Source organism: Salvelinus sp. IW2-2015, linkage group LG28 (assembly GCF_002910315.2).
Source record: "Salvelinus sp. IW2-2015 linkage group LG28, ASM291031v2, whole genome shotgun sequence".
NCBI lineage: Eukaryota > Metazoa > Chordata > Actinopteri > Salmoniformes > Salmonidae > Salvelinus > Salvelinus sp. IW2-2015.
In genome coordinates, this window is record NC_036868.1 from 3,697,242 (window position 1) to 3,721,272 (window position 24,031).

The 24,031-nt window shown below is 43.5% G+C and overlaps 1 protein-coding gene across 1 annotated transcript in view; it reads right to left on the bottom strand.

Annotated features, from left to right (window-relative positions):
* Positions 1-24,031, bottom strand: part of lpgat1 (lysophosphatidylglycerol acyltransferase 1) — an 85,667-nt gene that overhangs the window by 25,789 nt on the left and 35,847 nt on the right. The window contains exons 4-5 of the mRNA XM_023974015.2: positions 7,606-7,701; positions 2,599-2,884 (exon numbers count right to left, since the gene is read on the bottom strand). Coding sequence (XP_023829783.1) covers positions 2,599-2,884; positions 7,606-7,701 — 382 coding nt within the window. The remainder of the gene's footprint in view (positions 1-2,598; positions 2,885-7,605; positions 7,702-24,031) is intronic.

Here is a 24,031-nt window from a genome sequence, read left to right on the forward strand (position 1 = left end):
CAACACACAAGGAAGGGGTAACATAAAAGTATTAGAACATGAAGGACAAACAATACAGCATCAAGACACCTTCAAACATGTATCAGTCTCCGCAACAGAGACATCCTTATGTGTGAGGGTCGTGTGCATGATAGTGATATAAAATATATGTCATAGTTTCCTTTTTCATGATCACAATCTTGTGAAGCCCGAACCCTCCAAGATCCCCCCACAGTTCCCCCAATAGCTGTCCCTCAACAATTCAAGACCCCTCCCACAGTCCCCCCCCAGAAGATTAAAAAAATATATAATTCCATTCCCCACCCCCAAGAACCCCCCCAATGCACCAACAACCAAGAGAATGAACTAAAGAGAAAAAAGGAAAAGACAGAAGAAAACAGTAAACAACAATGCAAAAAATATATAAAAAAATAATAAATTTAAAACAAAGGACATCAAGGACAACTGAAATCATAACAGCAATGCCTACCTTATATGTTTGTGTGCATGTCTGGCACTATTACATGTATGTGTGTGTTCTTGTATGTGTTTAGAGAAGAGAGAACACGTGGTGTTTGTTTACATGCACACAAAGACGTGAGTCACTCACTATTGTGCAGAATACACCAGGTGATCTAGTTACAGTATGGAATTCACAACTAAATGTTTGCCAGCTAGATATCGTCTAACTATTAAGTTTACTGTCTAAAATGTGCTAAATGCTCTGCAGTTGTGCATTCGATTTGCTAATTTAGTAGCTAGTTAGCCATCTAGCTAAGTGGTTAGCTTCTTCCAAAATCAAGCATTCGCTTAGTAACAGCAGAGAACCCCCTCCTGCATCAAGAGCCTTGCTGGCTAATATTTGTTTTGTGCGTGAAGCAAACTGTGTAGCATTTTTGAGTTACTTGTACAAAATGTTCGCAATGCGCTCATCAACATTTAGTTAGCGTTCTCTATGGGATTTTACATGTACTTGTTAGCATTGCTAACCTTCGGATTACAGAGTATCAGTGGCGTTTAAAAACAGCCCCCTTGTGTTCACTGCCGGTATTACCGAATATCCTAGTATGGCACAAGGTCGGTATGAAGGTATGACAATCTGGATACCGCCCAAGCCTAGTGTTTGTGTGCGCCTGTTTGTGTATGCGTGTATATGTGTGTTTGTACTCACGCCTGTGTGTGTGGGTGTATGCAGCCTGGGTGGGGGGGTAAAATAAACATGTCATTTTCAGAGGATTTTCTTAATTGCGGAGACATCCTCCCACTCAATCAGTGTATTGAGGCCTGGTCCCCAGAAAGAGAAATTACTCTACCGCAAACTGTCGCTGGGGGTCCAGGGAACCTCAGTTGCAATTTCTGGCTCCTTCATATGTGACACTATCTGTGTGTGTCGCCCCCCCCCCCCCATCCATCCAGCCCACGCCCTCCCATTTAAAACAGTATTCTCAGAGGGCACTAAAACAGAGAAGTGATGATTTGATGTGAGTATTCCGTCAACAGGCAGCCAGCTCAATACAAAACTCCCATTTGATCAAGATCTGCACTACACATTCTATGTATAGGAAGAGTGACAATATTTACAGGAACAGTATGGTAGTTTGAAAGAATAACTGTCAATATTTATCAAAGAGGCTACCAGTGAAAAAAGTAGTTTACTGACAGTAGAAACTAGTAMTTTACTGACAGTGTGACAAGATTTGCCCCTGGGAGGTATTTTGAAAGAGGTATTTTACTTGAAAACTAGGCCTACTCAAAAAAATAAAATAATGAATCCGCTTTTTTGATGGAATCAAAAGCTTAAGATACATTGTTGAGTCTCATGCCAAAATCGCATGTCTGATTACTACTTCAATACCCACAATCTCCTTCTCTCTKCCCCATTTGGAAAGTATAGAACTAGGGCGTGTTGTACTCTGGGAACCACAGGCATGGTTGATAACTGACCGGGAGAGTCAAAGAGCAGGAAGTGACGGATGGTGATGCGTCCTGACAACTTCTTTTCCAGGAATCGGTGTCTATCTGGAATCAGGTAAAATCCCCTTTAAACCAGGGTAGGGTCGATTCAAATGGAAGTCAGTCAATTCAGGATGTCAACTGAACTTCCAATTCAATCATTGAAAAAAAGGGCACCAACGTTCAATGACMTCTCAATAAACTGAAAATGAGAAGCTGTTTATATTACAATTATAATCGCTTAATAATTTCAATTGACACAGACCCTGCTTCAAACACAGGAGACSTTTGCTTGGTGAGCCCTGGTGGCTGACCTGATCCTAGATGACTATAATAGGTGAACAGATGGTTCTGTCTGTACCTGTCCCCGACAGTCTGACAGGATTAGGGGGGGTGTCAGAGTCCTCTCAGACCTCAGGTGACTAGAGATTTGGATGCAGGGTAAGGTGAAACGGAAGAGTGTGTGTAGGGAGCTTCTGACTTGACAGTGTGTTAACGTGTGTCTCAATGTGTGTGTGTTGGTGTGTTTCTGAATGTGTGTGTGTCAATGTGTGTGTTTGTGTGAGAGAAGTGACAATCGTAAAAGAGAGTTTATGTATGTACATGGTGTGTGTGATCCATTAGCTCCCCCTCCCTGCCCTTTGTGTGTGTGTGTTGGTTACCCACCTGACTGGCTGGGGTGCACCGTGCTGGCCTCCTTCCCCAGGCTGCCGTTCTCCTGCTGCGGTCCGAGGGTCTTCAGGATCACCTGGGTGGCGCCTAGCCGCGGCAGCGTCACGTGCGTCAGGGGCGGTAGTGAGTTCTTCTTGGCAAACGCCTGGCTGGTTTCCCGCCGCTTGCGCAGGAAGCCGCCCTCCGGGAAGAGCACGATCCACTTCCTGTCGCGGCTGCGGTAGTACCGGTCCAGGTGGTCCTTTAGGTAGATCAGCTGCTTGTCCCGGTACGCTTTACCCTGCGGGGTAAACAGGAACACAGACCAGCGGTGTCATGAGGGCACTATCAGGGCTGTCTGCACGAGGAACAATGTTTAGATATGCAGAAAATGTAAAGGGTCCACACACTAAAAGATTTTGCAAAAAGCTTCCGCTTTAATTTGTTTTATTCTTTATTACTGTGGTAGTGTACAGTCGTGGCCAAAGGATTCGAGAATGACACAAATATTAATTTCCACAAAGTTTGCTGCTTCAGTGTCTTTAGATATTTTTGTCAGATGTTACTATGGAATACTGAAGTATAATTACAAGCATTTCATAAGTGTCAAAGGCTTTTGTTGACAATTACATGAAGTTGATGCAAAGAGTCAATATTTGCAGTGTTGACCCTTCTTTTTCAAGACCTCTGCAATCCGCCCTGGCATGCTGTCAATTAACTTCTGGGCCACATCCTGACTGATGGCAGCCCATTCTTGCATAATCAATGCTTGGAGTTTGTCAGAATTTGTGGGTTTTTGTTTGTACACCCGTCTCTTGAGGATTGACGACAAGTTCTCAATGGGATTAAGGTCTGGGGAGTTTCCTGGCCATGGACCCAAAATATCGATGATTTGTTCCCCCAGCCACTTAGTTATCACTTTTGCCTTATGGCAAGGTGCTCCATCATGCTGGAAAAGGCATTGTTCGTCACCAAACTGTTCCTGGATGGWTGGGAGAAGTTGCTCTCGGAGGATGTGTTGGTACCATTCTTTATTCATGGCTGTGTTCTTCGGCAAAATTGTGAGTGAGCCAACTCCCTTGGCTAAGAAGCAACCCTACACATGAATGGTCTCTGCCTGGCCAGTTCCCCTCTCTCCACTGGGATTCTCTGCCTCTAACCCTATTACAGTGGCTGAGTCACTGGCTTACTGGTGCTCTTCCATGCCGTCCCTAGGAGGGGTGTGTCACTTGAGTGGGTTAGGTCACTGACGTGATCTTCCTGTCTGGGTTGGCGCCCCCCCTTGGGTTGTGCCGTGGCAGAGATCTTTGTGGGCTATACTCAGCCTTGGCTCAGGATGGTAAGTTGGTGGTTGAAGGTATCCCTCTAGTGGTGTGGGGGCTGTGCTTTGGCAAAGTGGGTGGGGTTATATCCTGCCTGTTTGGCCCTGTCCGGGGCCACAGTGTCTCCCGACCCCTCCTGTCTCAGCCTCCAATATTTATGCTGCAGTAGTTTGTGTCAGGGGGCTAGGGTCAGTCTGTTATATCTGGAGTATTTCRCCTGTCTTATCCGGTGTCCTGTGTGAATTTAAGTATGCTCTCTCTAATTCTTTCTCTCTCTCGGAGGACCTGAGCCCTAGGACCATGCCTCAGGACTACCTGGCCTGATGACTCCTTGCTGTCCCCAGTCCACCTGGCCGTGCTGCTGCTCCAGTTTCAACTGTTCTGCCTGCGGCTATGGAACCCTGACCTGTTCACCGGACGTGATACCTGTCCCAGACCTGCTGTTTTCAATTCTCTAGAGACAGCAGGAGCAGTAGAGATACTCTGAATGATCGGCTATGACATTTACTCCTGAGGTGCTGACCTGTTGCACCCTCGACAACCACTGTGATTATTATTATTATTATTTGACCCTGCTGGTCATCTATGAACATTTGAACATCTTGGCCATGTTCTGTTATAATCMCCACCCGGCACAGCCAGAAGAGGACTGGCCACCCCTCATAGCCTGGTTCCTCTCTAGGTTTCTTCCTAGGTTCTGGCCTTTCTAGGGAGTTTTTCCTAGCCACTGTGCTTCTACGCCTGCATTTGCTTGCTGTTTGGGGTTTTAGGCTGGGTTTCTGTACAGCACTTTGAGATATCAGCTGATGTAAGAAGGGCTTTATAAATACATTTGATTTGACAGAGTGATCTCCAGCCTTGTCCTCGTCAACACTCACACCTGTGTTAACGAGAGAATCACTGACATGTCAGCTGGTCCTTTTGTGGCAGGGCTGAAATGCAGTGGAATTTTTTMMGGGGGATACAGTTAATTTGCATGACAAAGAGGGACTTTGCAATTCATCTGATCACTCATAACTTTCTGGAGTATATGCAAATTGSCATCATACAAACTGAAGCAGCAAACTTTGTGAAAATTWATATTTGTGTCATTCTCAAAACTTTTGGCCACGACTGTACACAGAGGGAAAACATTTCAAGACGTATTACAGCAGAAAACTAAAATCTTATTGGACAAGTCCTGATAGTCCCTGGGTGTTTCAAATCTTTTATTCTGTTTGGTGCCTAACGAACTAGTCACAACCCCGTTTAGAGGGTACACTACAGTATCAGTGTAACACTCAGCCAAGCTACATTGAAATAAATGGACAGCAAGGTTCATATGAGCTGTGGTTACATTAGCAGTAGGAGCATTATCAGTAGAGATAACACTAGCAGGGTTTTTGGATTGATTGCCAGTTAGGCCAGGTTCAGAGGCAGTTTAACAGGCATCAACACACTGAGGCTGGATTCATGTGCCAGTATTGGGTTTCTATATTTGTGTGATTAGTACATGTGGTATGTTATACAATAGAGTTATACATGTTGGTCAAGTTATGTACGTTATGGCATTTGTAGTGTCGGCATGTGCCTTCATGTTCGCCTCAATTTCTCAACCCGTAGTAATCTAAACCCCAAAACTTCATACACAACCTTTTGGACAGCTGAAGCAAGCAGACCATTTCTCCTTCAGGACAATTACCTTTTCTAGTTTGCATGTGTCGGCATTTGCCTTCATATTTGTATGAGAGAATGTAAGTGAGTCCAAGTAGAGCTCCTGGTACAATATGCAGTAACATCATTCTAGAACACTGGCTACCATGTTATGTGTGTTAGGTGATTTGTGTGTGTCAGCATTCATGCTAGTGTGAGTGCCATGTGGAGCAGTCCAAGTAAAGAGCATACTATGTAGTAATACATCATACCAGAGCCATATATTTACATAAGATGTAAATACTCTGCATCATACTGTCTACTGTTGTGTTATGTATGTTGTGCAATTTGTCTTTTCATGCTTGTGTGCGTGCGATGCATGCCAGTCCGGTCAGTCCAGCCTAAGTAAAGAGCGTGGTGCCAACAGTGCAGATGTTCAGTGTGTGAGGGAGTGTGAGGTATTTGGAGAGAGGAATGCGAGCCACGTGACAGGAAGGCCAGAGGAGATTGGAGCTGCTGGGCCAGCATGCAACTGGCACTGTAACTGAATCAGCGCTCTCCCTCTCTACAGCACCAGTCCCCCTGTCCGTCTGTCTCAGTCTGTGTCCACCTCTCCCCGTCGGTCTGTCTGTTCTCCCAGTCTGTTAAGGTTGGGAAGTGCCAGGGACCTCATGATACGATCACAATACTTAGTTGCCGATACAATAAGTATAGCGATTCTCACATTTCTACATGTATTGAGATTCAATACTGCGATTTAATGTCCCAAACATATTGCTCACTATATGTCTGCTGCAGAGAGACAAGAGAMAGCATGATATAATTAGTTTTGGTTAGACCATGGAAATAAGTGCTGAAAACATGTTGGCTTTATTTAAAAAGAAGATAGAGAACAAGCTAAAGGTTGAAAATATCAGAGTTTTGGCGCATTTACTTTATGATTATTTTTACAACTCAATACTTGGGAGTCAAATTATRGATATATTATCCAAAATAATATTGCGATATCTAACTATCCATTCCCCCTCATCGCTACTGTCCGTCTGTCCCCGTCCATCTGTCTGCCTGCCTCTCTGTCTTCTCTCTCCGCCTGTCGGTTCGTCCCCCAGGCAGAACACTGCTCTCTGTTCTGTTGTCTTCCAGCTGCTCCCACACTGCAGGCTGGGTCACTCCAGGCCATGGGGCTAGACTACTGTACGGTACCATAACACTGCTCTACTGTCCACTGGGCCTGCCTGGCTGTTCCCTGTTAGGAGGTGGAGGCTGTAGCCGTTTCCTGCCTGGCTGTTCCCTGTTAGGAGGTGGAGGCTGTAGCCGTTTCCTGCCTGGCTGTTCCCTGTTAGAAGAGGAGGCTGTAGCCGTTTCCTGCGTGGCTGTGTCCCTGTTAGAAGAGGAGGCTGTAGCCGTTTCCTGCGTGGCTGTGTCCCTGTTAGAAGAGGAGGCTGTAGCAGTTTCCTTCCTGCTGCGCTGATATACTGCTCAGTTGGAGTGCATGTGTAATGAGTGTGTGTGTGTGGTAGGTAATAAAGTGTATGTGTGTGTAAGTAGGTAAAGTGTGTGTGGTAGGTAATAAAGTGTATGTGTGTGTAAGTAGGTAAAGTGTGTGTGGTAGGTAATAGTGTATATGTGTGTGGTAGGTAATAAAGTAGGTAAAGTGTGTGTGGTAGGTAAAAGTGTGTGTGTGTGTGTGGTAGGTAGGTAATAAAGTAGGTAAAGTGTGAGTGGTAGGTAAAAGTGTGTGTGTGTGTGTGTGGTAGGTAATAAAATGCTAACCTATGGGACAAATACAAACATTGGTGAAAATATAAAACACATTTTTAGATAGAGACGATGACAGTGTGGAAAGATGGATAGAGGTTGCCAGAGGGTAGAAGGCCTGATTCAAACCTATGCCGACACTGTAGATGTGTGTGCCGGACGCTGTGGCATTAGCCTTCCGCTAGATCAGCCAGACCACATAAAACAATATCTGATCACAAGAGCAGTTAGGTAGTTATCAACCATCAGGTGACGGCCGAGCTAAAGCCAGCCAGATGGATAGAGGTCTCTGAGAGTCTGTCTGTCTCACCTGTCTGATGAAGAAGTCCCCGTGGATTAGAGACACCAGGCCGAAGTTGGTGTACTTGAACACATGGTCCATCAACCACATCATCTTCCTCACCACCTAAAGGACAGAACGGAACAGACTGTGGTCACACACTCTATAGCCATAGGTCTGGACACACACACACAAACAAACACACACAGTCTACGTAGCCAAAGATGCGTCTGTGCGCGCACACACAAAAACACAATCTATATAGTCATAGGTATGAAGGCAGTCTACGTAACCCTAGCCCCCGCTGATCAGCTTTGGCCCATTCTGCCATTTTGGTCACTTCCTTCTTTCAGCACTAAGAGAATAACTGGGCTGAGGAAGCACGTGATGAGTTGGATCATATCATCATGTTGGTGCGCCCCGCTCTCCWCCTCCTCCAGAAAAACCCTAACCCTCAAAACCTCCACAATTCACCCTCTCTTCATTCCCCAAACCAGGGGCTCATCCATATGATGGCAGTGGGCTGCGTGTGAGGTTGGCAGTCGTCCTCAACAAAGAACTGTACTATCCTGGAGAGAGAGGACAGGACAGGAGCACCAGCCCCCTGCTCAGTCCCCACTGGCTCTACCCACCACAGAGGGGGTGTATCAGTAAGGCAGCCCTGTGATATTACACAGTATGACGTCTGCCTGGCTTGGCCTGCAGAAACCAAAGGCATTTCCAGGCAGCTCTATCACATTGATCTTTAAGTTGTACTGATAGAAATGTAGTTTATTAGATGTAGGCTAGTTTATTAGCCTAGGTCCCCTACTGCACAGTAAGAAGCCCACTCTTATTAGTGTCATGTTGGGCTTGGCAATGAATGAACACAGAGTTGTTGGCAAAAAGAACAAACCAACTGGATCACCAGGATGGAGGTTCATATAAACCTGGGGTGAAACAACTTTTTTAAATAAAATGTTATTCATTGCATGCTTGGTAAAGAACAGGTGTAGACTAACAGTGAAATGCTAACTTACGGGTCTTTCCCAACAATGCAGAGAGAAAGAAACTAGCAAAATAATAGAAAAGTAAATCATGTAATAATACATTCACAATGAGTAACGATAACTTGGCTATATACATGGGGTACCAGTACCGAGTCCATGTGCAGGGGTATGAGGTAATTGAGGTAGATATGTACAATGCATTTGGAAGTATTCAGACCCCTTCACCTTTTCCACATTGTTACGTTACAGCCTTATTCTAAAATGGATTCAATACTCCCCCCCTCCCCTCAAATCTAAACACAGTACCCCATAATGACAAAGCAAAAACAAGTTTATAAATGTATAAAAAAATATATTWAAAAAATATCACATTTACATAAGCATTCAGACCCTTTACTCAGTACTTTGTTGAAGCTCCTTTGCCAGCGATTACAGCCTAGTGTCTTCTTGGGTATGACACTACAAGCTTGGCACATGTATTTGGTGTAGTTTCTAGCATTCTTCTCAAGTGCTGTCAGGTTGGATGGGGAGCGTTGCTGCACTGCTATTTTCAGGTCTCCAGAGATGTTCGATCGGGTTCAAGTCCGGGCTCTGGCCGGGCCACTCAGGGACATTCAGAGACTTGTCCCAAAGCCACTCCTGCATTGTCTTGGCTGTGTGCTTAGGGTCATTGTCCTATTGRGCTCTGGAGCAGGTTTTCATCAAGGATCTCTCTGTATTTTGCTCCATTCATCTTTCCCTCGAGGCCGACTAGTCTCCCAGTCCCTTCCGCTGAAAAACATCCCCACAGCATGCTGCTGCCACCACGCGTCACCGTAGGAATGCTATTGGCCAGGTGATGAGCGGTGCCTGGTTTCCTCCAGGTGAGACGCTTGGCATTCAGGCCAAAGAGTTCAATCTTGGTTTCATCAGATCAGAGAACCTTGCTTCTCATAGTCAGATTCCTTTAGGTGCCTTTTGGCAAACTCCAAGCGGGATATCAAGTGCCTTTTACCGAGGAGTGGCTTCCGTCTGGTCACTCTACCATAAAGGCCTGATTGCGGGAGTGCTGCAAAMATGGTTGTCCTTCTGAAAGGTTCTCCTATCTCTACAGAAGAATTCTGGAGCMCTGTCAGAGTGACCATCGGTTTCTTGGTCACCTCCCTGACCAAGGCCCTTCTCCACCGATGGCGCAGTTTGGCCGGGCGGCCAGCTCTTCCTAGAGTCTTGGTGATTCCAACTTCTTCCATTTAAGAATGATGGAGCCCACTGTGTTCTTGGGGACCTTCAATGCTGCAGAATTGTTTTGGTACCCTTCCCCAGATCTGTGCCTCGACACAATCTCAGAGCTCTACGGAGAATTCCTTCGACCTCATATGCACTGTCAACTATGGGACCTTATGTAGACAGGTGTGTGTCTTTCCAAATCATGTCCAATCAATTGAATTTACCACAGGTGGACTCCAATCAAGTTGTAGAAACATCTCAAGGATGATCAATGGAAACAGGACGCACCTGAGCTCAATTTCAAGTCTCATAGCAAAGGGTCTGAAAACGTACACTACCGTTCAAAAGTTTGGGGTCACTTCAAAATGTCCTTGTTTTTGAAAGAAAATGCAAAACAAATTGRCCTTTTAAATAACATCAAATTGATTGGAAATACAGTGTAGACATTGTTAATGTTGTAAACGAGCATTGTAGCTGGAAACAGCGGATTTTTAATGGAATATCTACATAGGCATAGAGGCCCATTATCATTATTATTATTATTATTATCAGCAACCATCACGTTCCAATGGCACGTTGTGTTAGCTAATCCAAGTTTATCATTTTAAAAGGCTAATTTATCATTAGAAAACCGTTTTGCAATAATGTTAGCACAGCTGAAAACTGTTGGTCTGATTAAAGAAGCAATAAAACTGGCCTTCTTTAGACTAGTTGAGTATCTGGAGCAGCAGCAGCATTTGTGGGTTCGTTTACAGGCTCAAAATGGCCAGAAACAAATAACTTTCTTCTGAAACTCGTCAGTCTATTCTTGTTCTGAGAAATGAAGGCTTCTCCATGCGAGAAATTGCCAAGAAACTGAAGATCTCATATAACGCTGTGTACTGCTCCATTCACAGAACAGAGCAAACTGGCCCTACCCAGAATAGAAAGAGTGGGAGGCCCCAGTGCACAACTGAGCAAGAGGACAAGTACAAGAGGACAAGTACATACGAGTTTGAGAAACAGTTTGAGAAACAGATGCCTCACAAGTCCTCAACTGGCAGCTTCATTAAATAGTACCCGCAAAACACCAGTCTCAACGTCATCCAGTGAAGAGGCGACTCCAGGATGCTGGCCTTCTCGGCAGAGTACCTGTGTCTGTGTTCCTTTGCCCATCTTAATATTTTCTTTTTATTGGCCCGTCTGAGATATGAAGGTTCCCTTTATAGCGCACTACTTTTGACCAGGGCCCATAGGGAATCCCATAGGGCTCTGGTCAGAAGTAGTGCACTATATAGGGAACAAGGTGCTATTTGGGACGCTGTCAGTGAGTTTGGGACAGAGCCACTGGCTGAGGGCTGAGGGACTGGGTTCTCGCATCCCATCACAAGATGTGCCAATCATTTCAGGTTAAACTTGAGGGAGGCTGAGAATCAGATACTTGCTGGCTAGCCAGAGTACAGTATCAGCCAGCAGCTTCGAGTAGAGCTGTTACAGTCAACATGAAGATGTGTGTGTGAGTGAATGTGCGGATGACCCTGCGTGTGTATGTGTGTGTGTGTGTGTGTGTGTGTGCACGGTTTCCATTAGGAAAATGTGGTGCCAGATATTTGACCGCCAGCATTTTACTACATTTTGTTGAGAAATTTAGCGGACCCATATGCAATGTAACCTTATTAGGGCGTCCACCCATGGTGCTCAGAATGACAGAAATCCCATTTAGATTATGACAATTCATCTTAAAAAAGGTCCCACACAGTCACCCTATTTCCCAAGTAAAAATTTCCTTTGAATGACCAAACCATCATTCGTAATATTTTTATGCTATTAAAATGCTCAGAATTTCTCAGAATCGCTAAGTACCAGGAAGCCTAAAAGAACAGGCGGTGAGCGTATATTCATGAGCTCGCCTTGACTAACAGCTCTTTGAAACACCTTTGTGGTCGTAGGCCAGGTGACAAGGTAAGCAATGGGCAACATGTCGTTGATGACCTGGGTCCGGTTTCCCAAAAGCATCTTAAGTCTAAGTTCCTCATTAGAACCTTGGTAGGAGCATTGTTAAATCTCAGAGCTGTTTCCCAAAACCATCGTTATTAAAGTTGCAATATGTTACTTTTTGGGAGACCTGACCAAAATTACATAGAAATGTGATGTATAGATCTGTTACGTGTCGAAAGCAAGTCTAAGAAGCGGTAGATCTGTTCCATGTGTGATATTTCGGTGCTTAAGTTCTGTTTTTGCATCTTTTACCCTCGGTTTTGTACACCAGCTTCAAACAGCTTAAAATACTATATTTTGGGTTATTGATGATACAATGAATCTCTACACAATGCAAACTAGTAGGATTTTAGCAACCAGGAAATGGCTGAGTGATTTCTGCACATTACACCTTTAACGTTGCTTTTAAAAACGCTCGTAATCTAACTTCTGCTTCAGACCACTCGTAGAACTGCTAAGTGCGTCGTTAGATGCTTTTTTGCCCTCCCGCATCACTTAATACATAGAAGATCTCTGCCATAACATAGAATCACATGGTTAATCCGTCTCGCTGTGACCGCGATGTCAGAACAGTGGACTACAAATATAGAAGTTGCCAATGTATTTGTAATTGATAAAAACAAGTATAAAAAGATGCTTAAAATAAAAACCAAAATGACTGCATTAAAATAAACAGCAAGCTATAGGCCTATTTCATTCATATTGAAATATATTTAATGTTCAATCAAATGACTTCTATTTTGATACTTGTAGGCTAGTCTGTAATTTGTCTCAATGTATTTCATGATATGTAGCCTAATGATGTGCCAAATCGGGGATAATGCATTTTTATAGGGTAAGCATTAGAATAAGCCGCCTCAATATTAGCAGCCATATGTTGTAATATCTCTGAGCCAATCCGTCTTCAGTATTTTGAAATCAATTTAATGGGGGGGGGTTCTACTAAGCTAGCATATGGAATTGTGGTCATACCATGGAATATTTAGCTATTTTAGGACCCCTTAAGGCAGGGGTGTCAAAGTCAAATGGACGGAGGGCCAAATAAAAAATTTAGCTACAAGCCGAGGGCCGGACTGTTCGAATGTTCATTGAAAWWWHTTTAAATGACGCATATAGTCTAGTGAACCTAATTGAACCTACTGAAAACCTAACAAATATATTCCAATATGATCAGATAAATAAAGCAATATTTTCTTATGGCTCTGTCAGTAATCTTTAATTTTCAACAGACACAAAAGACAAATTTCCTTTATATAAAAATCCCCATAACATGAACATTAAATGAAAGAAACCGGTATTCAAGGCACCATCAGTAGCTATATCTTTCTATTTAGCAAAACGTGGGCTAAATGTACTTCAAAGAAAAAAACAATAATTAACAATTTCTATCATACACTCACACTGAAATATTTTTAAAATATAATTGGATTGAAATACAATAAAATAAGTTGCCAAAAATCTATTAATCAAAACAAACACTTTGTTTAAGGAGAAGTAACATGCAGTGAAAACAATATTAAACTTTAAACTTTTAAACTTGAACTGAGTAAAAAACTCTAAATATGTGATTACAGTAATGTTCACTTGTTGAGGTGAGGGTGATACTTGGTGGTGTCCCATCTTTTTTCCACAAGTTCATCAATGTTCGGCGGTAAGCTCTGAGCGTGAGAAATCCTCAGAATTTTTGAGTGGGTGTTCAGCAGTAAGTCGACTTCTGTGTGATGTTTTGTTCAGGTTCATCAAAGAAAACAAGTTGTTCACACAGGTATGTGGCTGCCAAACATTAGACAACGTTGAGCAGCCTGTGATGCGCAGCATGGGGCATTGTGCGGGGAGGGAAACGGGCGAAACTCCGCACACCCACTGCCGCATATTTTGCCCTCAGTGCATCATTTGCATTGGAGGTCAATAGAACTCCATTGGAGGTTTGGTGGTGAGCTTTCCACGTCAAAAACAGCAAATGGGTTTACGAGCAGTTCCAACCTGCTTTTGTGCTTCAAAGTCAGCAAATCGGCGTCGAAAGTCAGCGGCAAGCATACCTATTTTATCAGCCAACTGTGCGCTCCGGGAACGGCACTGGTAGAGAGCTTCTCTTTCATGGTCTGGCAGCTGGAAAGTGGCTCAAATTTTCTTTCCGCATCTGCGTCTCCCACAGAGTCAGTTTGGTTTTAAATGCCTTCACTGTACTGTACATATCAGAGATGACATTGATCCCGACCCTGCAGCTGCCAAGTTCATTCATTTCAGATGACTCGATAATGTCACACAGAAAAGCCATTTCACACAGAAACATTTCGTCTCGGAGTTGTGTTGTGTCTTTCCCTTTGCTGTCCAAGAACAGACAAATCTCCTCACGAAGCTCGAAAACATCTTGAAGCACCTTTCCCTGGCTTTAGCCATCGCACCTCTTGTGTGATAAGGCAAAATCACCATGCTCCGTTTCTAACTCCGTTCAGAAAAATGCCTGAACTGGCGGTGATTTCAAACCTTTGGCTCTGATAAAGTTAACTGTGCGCGTGATGATGCTCATTACATTGCTCCATTTTCAAGGCTTTACCGCACAACGCTTCCTGGTGTATGATACAATGATAAGCTGTCAGCTCCCTGTCGCGTTTTCCTCTTGCATCTTTTCCCGTATCTTCGCACCAGTCCGCCTCCTGTGTCCACACATCGCAGGTGCTCCGTCGGTTGTCAAACCCACGAGTTTTTCCCAAGGCAGCTCCATCTCATTTACACATCTTGACACCTCTTCATACCAAATCATGCCCGTATGTGCCATGCATAGGACGTAAGCCAAAAACTCCTCTGTCACGCTTAGGCTGGAGTCCACTCCGCGGATGAAAATTGACAACTGGGCAATGTCAGAAATGTCGGTGCTCTCATCCACAGCCAAGGAATATGCAATGAAATCTTTTCCCTTTTTCACAAGCTGCTCTTTTTAGATTGATGACAACTCGTCTACTCTCTCGGCAATGGTGTTTCTGCTCAGACTCACATTTAAAAAGAGTTGCCTTTTTTCTGGGCAAACTTCGTCACAAACTTTAATCATGCAGTTTTTGATGAAATCCCCCTCCGTAAATGGCCGGGCTGATTTAGCGATCTCTTCTGCCAAAATAAACTGGCCTTGACAGCAGCCTGGCCTTGTGATTTGGCTTTTTTGAACAGAGGCCTGTCGAGATTTGAGGCCTCGTTTTAATTCCTCTGCCTTTGTAGGCCTTTGTTCCATGTCCATATTCTTGTTTTTGTCCGCGTGTTTCGTTTCATAATGTCGTCTCAGATTATACTCTTTCAGTACCGCCACACTTTCTCCACACAGAAGACACACAGGTTTTCCAGCTACCTCCGTGAACATATACTCCGACTCCCACCTTTGTTTTGAAACCCACGGTTCTCAGTGTCCACCTTCCGTTTTGCCATTTTTGATGGGTATCTGAAAGTTAATTTTACTGTGATGCTGACGACTGCTGTGCCAATAAATATTGAAATGAAGCAGCCTACTGCTCGGTGCGTCACCGTTGCATTGTGGGAAATGTAGTATTGGTGCGTGTAAAAGATCTGCGGGCTGCCGGCTTGCTGCGGTCTGCGGGCCGGTTCTAATAATAAATCAAGATCATCCCAGGGGCCGTAAAAAACCTTCTCGCGGGCCGGATGTGGCCCGCGGGCCTTGACTCTGACATATGTGCCTTAAGGTATCAATTTTTTGGGGATGAAACACAGAATTTGGCCTTACAGCTAATAGTCCATGGAAACGTTTGCTTCAAACATGGATAAACAGATCGTACAAAAAAAATCAAAAGTTGGTACTGTGTCTGTCCTAAATCTGAGAGATAAGATAGATCAAGTATTTAACCACTTATTTTAGGGACTAAACTATCTCCACATACAGTGCATTCGGAAAGTATTAAGACCCCTTGACTTTTTCCACATTGTTACGTTACAGCCTTATTCTAAAAATGATTAAATAGTTTCCCCCCCCTCATCAATCTACACACAATACCCCATAATGACAAAGCAAAAACAGGTTATATAAATTTTTGCAAATGTGACCATTGGGTTCTTGGTCATCTCCCTGACCAATGCCTTTCTCCCCCGATTGCTCAGTTTGGCCAGGCGGCCAGCTCTGGGAAGGATCTTGGTAGTCCACTGTGTTCTTGGTGACTGTCAATGCTGCAGACATTTTTTGGTTCCCTTCCCCAGATCTGTTCCTCGACACAATCCTGTCTCGGAGCTCTACGGACAATTCCTTCGAGCTCATGGCTTGGTTTTTGCTCTGACATGCACTGTCAACTGTGGGACCTTATATAGACAGGGACCTCATATGTGTGCCTTTTCAAATCATGTCCAATCAAATTTACCATAGGTGGACTGCAATCAAGTTGTAGAAACATGAAGGACGATCAATCGAAACAGGATGCACCTGAGCTCAATGCCGAGTCTCATAGCAAAGGGTCTGAATAGTTATGGTATCTGTTTTAAATAAGGTATCTGTTTTTAACTTAGAATAAATGTGAAAACATTTATAACAACCTGTGTTCGTGAGAGTCTCATCTTTTCATAGAGGGGTTATTATAGGAGGGGTTTGTAGGTTCGGATGCTCCAGACGTTTTCGTGAGAAGACTGATTTACGGGATGTCTCATGGTCTGTCTGACAAACACCGCTCTAGCTCTGTAACCATTCACCGCAGATGGGGAAGGGTGACATTTGCAGATGCAGTGGAGTGAGACACAGCCCATGCAACAACAAAAAACATCTCTAGCCTATACTGACGAACTTATGGCAATTGTTTTGTTATCCTAATTAGATGTCCGTGGTGGAGCTGACATCGACTCTAGGGGGTTAAGGAAAGATTTGAATGGCAAAAGCTGAACCGAGAGCAACGCTCCCTTTCCTTCGATCCTATCAGCCCCAACAACGCACTTAGCGACTGTTCTCTCTGTATAGGCTGACAAGGAGTATACAATAAGTATACTGGACAATGTATTGGTGCCTCCTCATTATCATTATTAATGACAGGAATTGTATTTTTTTATCAGACATTTAATTCATAATTTACAATAGGCCAATATAGCCGAATAATGTATCAACATGAACACTCATGAGAAATAAAGGTGAGAAACAATGGTGAGACATCATTTGACATAAATGATTAAAGCCATAAGCCTAATATAGGCACCCGGCCACCCTACAGTGTGCAGGACCCCATTGATTCGCACAATTTAACACTCATCTCCAATCTGAATGCTTGAAAAAAAAAGAAAAAAAAAAAAGTGACATATCATGTAAATTAATTACTTAGGGTTTAAGAAATGCAACCAACACAGAGATTGATGGGAGGAGAGCGGGAGTGGAGGGTGACCCATATACCCGCTTCAATCAAGCAGGCTTCAGTCACCCCAAGATTGTAGTGGGAGACAAATCCAGCTATGGCCTCCTAGTCAGGCCTCTCACACTGGGTATACAGGGGTCCTGGGATGGACAGCTCAGGCCTCTCACACTGGGTATACAGGGGTCCTGGGATGGACAGCTCAGCCTCTCACACTGGACATACAGGGGTCCTGGATGGACAGCTCAGGCCTTTCACACTGACATACAGGGGTCCTGGGATGGACAGCTCAGGCCTCTCACACTGGGCATACAGGGGTCCTGGGATGGACAGCTCAGGCCTTTCACACTGGGCAACAGGGGTCCTGGTATGGACAGCTCAGCCTCTCACACTGGGCATACAGGGCCTGGATGGACAGCTCAGGCCTTTCACACTGGGCATACAGGGGTCCTGGGATGGACAGCTCAGGCCTCTCACACTGGGCATACAGGGGTCCTGGGATGGACAGCTCAGGCCTTTCACACTGGACATACAGGGGTCCTGGGATGGACAGCTCAGGCCTCTCACACTGGGTATACAGGGGTCCTGGGATGGACAGCTCAGGCCTCTCACACTGGGCAACAGGGTCCTGGATGGACAGCTCAGGCCTCTCACACTGGGTATACAGGGGTCCTGGGATGACAGCTCAGCCTCTCACACTGGGCAACAGGGGTCTGGGATGGACAGCTCGCACAGCTTCCCCACATACAGCGCTGGACCAAGGGTAACATCGTTAAAGAGGAGATCCAGGAGCCTGTAATGTTTTTGAAAACAGAAATGTTTGTTAAAAATGGGTAGTGAATTTTATTTTATTTACTGTTGTAGGTTATGATGCTATCAATTTGTGATGCAGAGATCTACTCATTCCACAATGTGTTTTTGAAGTACTCAATTTGAAATATTTGGTCCTGCCTTTTTTTGTAAAAGTTTTCAATGTTTGCATTTTGAATGTGTGCCTGAAATGCTCAATTGACTTGAAATTAATTACTATCACTACAGTATGTGTCGTAGCTGAATCAGAATTAGTTAGGTAACATAGATAAATAACATAGATAAATAAGATGTTTTATCTACTTTCATAATATGCTTATGTGAGATACAGTGGGGCAAAAAAGTATTTAGTCAGCCACCAATTGTGCAAGTTCTCCCACTTAAAAAGATGAGAGAGGCCTGTAATTTTCATCATAGGTACACTTCAACTATGACAGACAAAATTAGAAAAAATCCAGAAAATCACATTGAAGGATTTTAATGAATTTATTTGCAAATTATGGTGGAAAATAAGTATGGTCAATAACAAAAGTTTCTCAATACTTTGTTATATACCCTTTGTTGCAATGACAGAGGTCAAACGTTTTCTGTAAGTCTTCACAAGGTTTTCACACACTGTTGCTGGTATTTTGGCCCATTCCTCCATGCAGATCTCCTCTAGAGCATGTGATGTTTTGGGGCTGTTGCTGGGCAACACGGACTTTCAACTCCCCCAAAGATTTTCTATGGGGTTGAGATCTGTAGACTGGCTAGCCACTCCAGGACCTTGAAATACTTCTTACGAAGCCACTCCTTCGTTGCCCGGGCGTGTGGTTTGGGATCATTGTCATGCTGAAAGACCCAGCCACGTTTCATCTTCAATGCCCTTGCTGATGGAAGGAGGTTTTCACTCAAAATCTCACGATACATGGCCCCATTCATTCTGTCCTTTACACGGATCAGTCGTCCTGGTCCCTTTGCAGAAAAACAGCCCCAAAGCATGATGTTTCCACCCCATGCTTCACAGTAGGTATGGTGTTCTTTGGATGCAACTCAGCATTCTTTGTCCTCCAAACACGACGAGTTGAGTTTTTACCAAAAAGTTCTATTTTGGTTTCATCTGACCATATGACATTCTCCCAATCTTCTTCTGGATCATCCAAATGCTCTCTAGCAAACTTCAGACGGGCCTGGACATGTACTGGCTTAAGCAGGGGGACACGTCTGGCACTGCAGGATTTGAGTACCTGGCGGCGTAGTGTGTTACTGATGGTAGGCTTGTTACTTTGGTCCCAGCTCTCTGCAGGTCATTCACTAGGTCCCCCGTGTGGTTCTGGATTTTTGCTCACCGTTCTTGTGATCATTTTGACCCACGGGTGAGATCTTGCGTGGAGCCCCAGATCGAGAGAGATTATCAGTGGTCTTGTATGTCTTCCATTTCCTAATAATTGCTCCCACAGTTGATTTCTTCAAATCAAGCTGCTTACCTATTGCAGATTCAGTCTCCCAGCCTGGTGCAGGTCTACAATTTTGTTTCTGGTGTCCTTTGACAGCTCTTTGGTCTTGGCCATAGTGGAGTTTGGAGTGTGACTGTTTGGAGGTTGTGGACAGGACAGGTGTTCTTTATACTGATAACAAGTTCAAACAGGTGCCATTAATACAGGTAACGAGTGGAGGACAGAGGAGCCTCTAAAGAAGAAGTTACAGGTCTGTGAGAGCCAGGGAAATCTTGCTTGTTTGTAGGTGACCAAATACTTATTTTCCACCATAATTTGCAAATAAATTCATAAAAAATCCTACAATGTGATTTTCTGGATTTTTTCTCTCTCATTTTGTCTGTCATAGTTGAAGTGTACATATGATGAAAATTACAGGCCTCTCTCATCTTTTTAAGTGGGAGAACTTGCACAATTGGTGGCTGACTAAATACTTTTATCACAGCATTCCTGCTGCGGTGGTTGCCTGGGAAGCTGTGCAGACAGAGTAGATGTTGAATTTTCTAAAATGTCTATCATTACAGCTTGATGATAGTGGAAAGACAAAAAGGTGATGGAAATTATTAGCCCCAATCTACATCAACTGTAAGACAAAAACAAACAATGGAATGTCAGAATATGATTTTCAGAGGTAAATTACAAGTACCATACACGCTGCAACTCCTTTTGTGGCCAACATTCCTTCATGTCAGCTGTGTGCTGGCAGTTCTCAGACTCAACGTAGAGGGCTTAGGGATGTTGAAGAAAAAACATTGGTGTTACAGAAAATATACCATTCACAAATCAAAACAGCTACAATTACAGCCACAGCATCAGACTAAAACTTTGATACTTACATTATGGTCATCGCTGGCAAGATCCATTTCAATGATGGCAAAGCATCCGTCTTCAGGATTAGCTTCCTGGCAAGACCCATCGAATGTTCTCCCCAACTGACAGTGCAACTTCGCTCGACATATGCACTACACACGCGTGACATGATCKATTTTTTGTGCAGCCTGTTATCCAAAATGAAAGCGTAGCCACTGCTGTCGGATGTCTTCCTTCTTCAGATAATAGTATACCATTAAATTAACACTATGGCATCCAGTCACAACAGTGTGCCTTTTCTGCCGTGCTAGTTGGTAGCCTGCTAGCTAACAGTAACAACACAGGTGAAAAGGGGTTAGTTACCAGTATAGATCTGCCACATTCCGCTTGAGCCATCGTACAGTTTGTAAACAAAGCTGTATGACGCGCAACTGATGAAGGTTTTAAGGTCTTACATATTGCACCCCCCCTCCCCTCAATTTGCCTACATGTAGGCTATTGTATATATGCCTATTTCACACTATGTTGAGGTAAAAATCGGAGTATAATGCTTGTATGGATATCAACCCCAATATATGTTCATGTCAATCAACTACACTACAGTTAAAAACGACTGACTGCCACCACCGATTTCTGTATGCTAGCTATGCTACCAGCATATACGAACGGGAGTTAGCATTTAGCAGTCACTTTGTCTAAACCTGAAAAGGGACAACTTATAAATGTTATGCTGCGAAAACAGCCAAATGGATTTTAGTAACCACATTGTGGGCCTGTTACAATACATCAATCATGACATAGTTGACAAATATCCACTTTGTTAGATCAGATTTGTTGAATGTGCATCAATCCAGTGTCCTTTCCCCACGGCCTGTATTCCATTGACCTTATCCCCATTACCTCCTCTCTTTCCAGGAGTGCAAACTAATTTTTACATCTTTGAAATCCCTACACAAGGTATCATAAAGATGCATATTATTTGTGAACTGGCTTTGATAGCCTTTCGTCAAAGTTGTCCATGTTTGTCAAGGAAGTGAGTTTGTGTTTATACAGGATGTACTGCAACCACCTACCGTTAACCAATCATGTCAATGCACAGCTCTATGGAGCACTCCACAGTGTTACAAATGTTGTCATGTCATGTTTTGCCATGATCTACTTGCTAGCTAACAAGGTAGAACAGTTGAATTGTTATGAACACATCCTTCTGTCCGTCTCCAACTGTTTGAACAGCGTGCTAGCCTGTCCACGTGTTGAAATCAAGTGACCTACCTTATTTCTCAGAATGAGTTGCCAATTCCATATATAAATTGTTTTATTCTTATTGCACATTTATAAAAAATACAGCTAGTATAACAGTCTTTGGCTAGCGGTACTGCTACAAACTGAGCATACATTTTCCAGAATCAATGTGAATTGATACTCCCATTTTAGTAGTGTCTGCTCTTCTCTCAATGTGAGGAGCTGACATAAAAATGGTATTGTTAGAAAGGTTAACTTCTCTATTACAGTAAAGTAATGTCTCAATGTGTTTCAGTGTCCATATGAACAATTCTGTTGGATCAAAACTGAAATGCAAATAGTGAGCTGAAGAAATAACCTCTTCCTTATTGCTGTGAGTAGCAGTGGGAGGGGCTTGGTGTGTGTAAATATTAAGATGCACACAGTCCACAGTCATTGAACACATCACAGAAGGAGTGAAGGAGCTGACACCAAAAACACAACATGAGAGCAAGCGGACATAAAATGCTAATAAAATGTTTTTTTAAGTTTTAAAAATGGATTCGTGCAATACAGTCATTCTGAAGATCACGCCCCCCAATTTTTTTTATAATCAAATTAATTAAATATCGCACAGGCCCAGCCCTAAATTGAGCCCTAAAATTGCATTGAAATTTCTTAGGAACTATGCACACATTGGAGAGGTGTGGCCACTTGGAGACACCAGTTAGTCCTCTCACTCAAACTCTTGTCATTTTTTTGGTCTTATGTTGCACCTACCCCACATTTTTCCAGGAATAGTCTTAACATGTTACTGAATGTATCCAGGGTATTTTAATATTTTATCTTCAACAAATGCAGCGAAAAGTACAGTAAATGTAAAATGCACATAAAATCAACAGTGTAATGTTTGGATTCAGTCTTGTATCAGGTGAACTGTTGGGTACACACCTTTGGTCTAATACATGCCCCCTTTCAATTGCTGCCATGGTTATGCATATGCTTTTCATACTACTTTTGTAAGAAACATTTCAATTTAGCCCTATCCAGTTAGGTTAATTCCCATGAGTGTAAACGGGTTAAACAACTTCAATTAGCAAATTTGACATTCCTAAGACAAACAAAGAAATACCACTGGATTTGAACTCCAGGCTCAAGTCTTTGGTCATCATCGCTTCTGTCCTTTTACCTTACCAATTATTTACTTTCACACAGTAGAACTGTCATTTTGGGTAAATATGCAAGTCACAAATGACGATATCTTATCTTTGCCAAACACATTCCAGGTAGTGTGTGTCACTGTGGATACTGGATAGTCAGTTAGTCCTGCTGATACAATGGCTAATTATTAATATCATTCATCTGATACTGATAAGTAATATTATGCAATAATGTTGTGGCTCAGCATAGCTATCTCCCTTGGAGAATAGAACTGCTTCAGTGAATATTCCAACCCACACACAACCATCAGCCCACCTTGAGCAGTATATTAAGCAGGATATCACACCCAGACCATAGCCCTGAGTGCGCTGTGCAGCTCCCCCGGGATCAGCCCAGAGAGAAGCACGAGATTGAACTTCACTTAACTTTATAGAGCAGTGATGACCAGCCCGGTCGATCGACTGGTCGATCTCCAAACATTTCTGTAAAAAACCCAACGATAAAGCCTTGTGTTCCTATTTATTTATTTTTTCAGCTCAGGTTGTTGGCGGTAGGTGCACCCAATCAGCTGCCCTGCGTGCCAGGTAGGCCAACTGTTGCCAGGTTGAACCATTTTATCTGTCTGAAGGTCCAAACTCTGCCTTCCCGGCAGGTCCAGAGAGCAAATCAAGTCATTGCTTACCACTGGTGTGCAGTAACGTAGCAGGCATAAAAGATTGCTACAGCAAAGTTGATACTGTCAGTGCGACACGAGTTTCCCAATCAGCCGGAAGAAGGTGTCCCTTTTTGTTCATTGTCAGTGGAGGAAAGGGAGAGCAGAGGGAGGATGAAAGGCTGACCCTCAGTCTGCTGCTCTCTCCTTCTGCTGAGACTGACCATCAGATGCCAGGCACCATCAGCCCAGTAATATAAAAATAAAAAGCAAATGATTTCAAATGTGTGTTCACTCAGCTGTGCCTAAAGTAACACAACAAAGGATCTATTACCAGTGTGATCATATAGCCTACCTCACTGTTTTAGAGTTTGCCCTGTTAACACCATCAACATTTCCCTTTCCTGTGGCACTTGTGATTGAATCAACACCAATATTAGCCCCTTTCAATGCAATGAACTATGCAAGAGATTTTGCTGTAGGCAGAACACATCGGAGTAGGACTCTATTGCATTGACACGCACTACTCAGCCCATACTCAGCAAACACAATCAGAGCTGGAGTAAGCCTACATGCAAATAGACCATTGCCATACATTGATCTGTGCCATTTACTTTCAACTGGACTGGAATTACAGCATGAGCAGTCGTGAGTAGATGAGCTTGTTTTGAGATCAAAGCGAAAGCTGCATGTAGCCACCAATGCACATTTTGTTCATATGTTTTGCTAGTTAGTGAGTTATTAGCCCACTTATAGATTATTTGTAGTCAGCAATAGGGGAGTCATTGCTTCCTACAAGAGCACAAAACTTGTACATTTCTAGGCATCTTT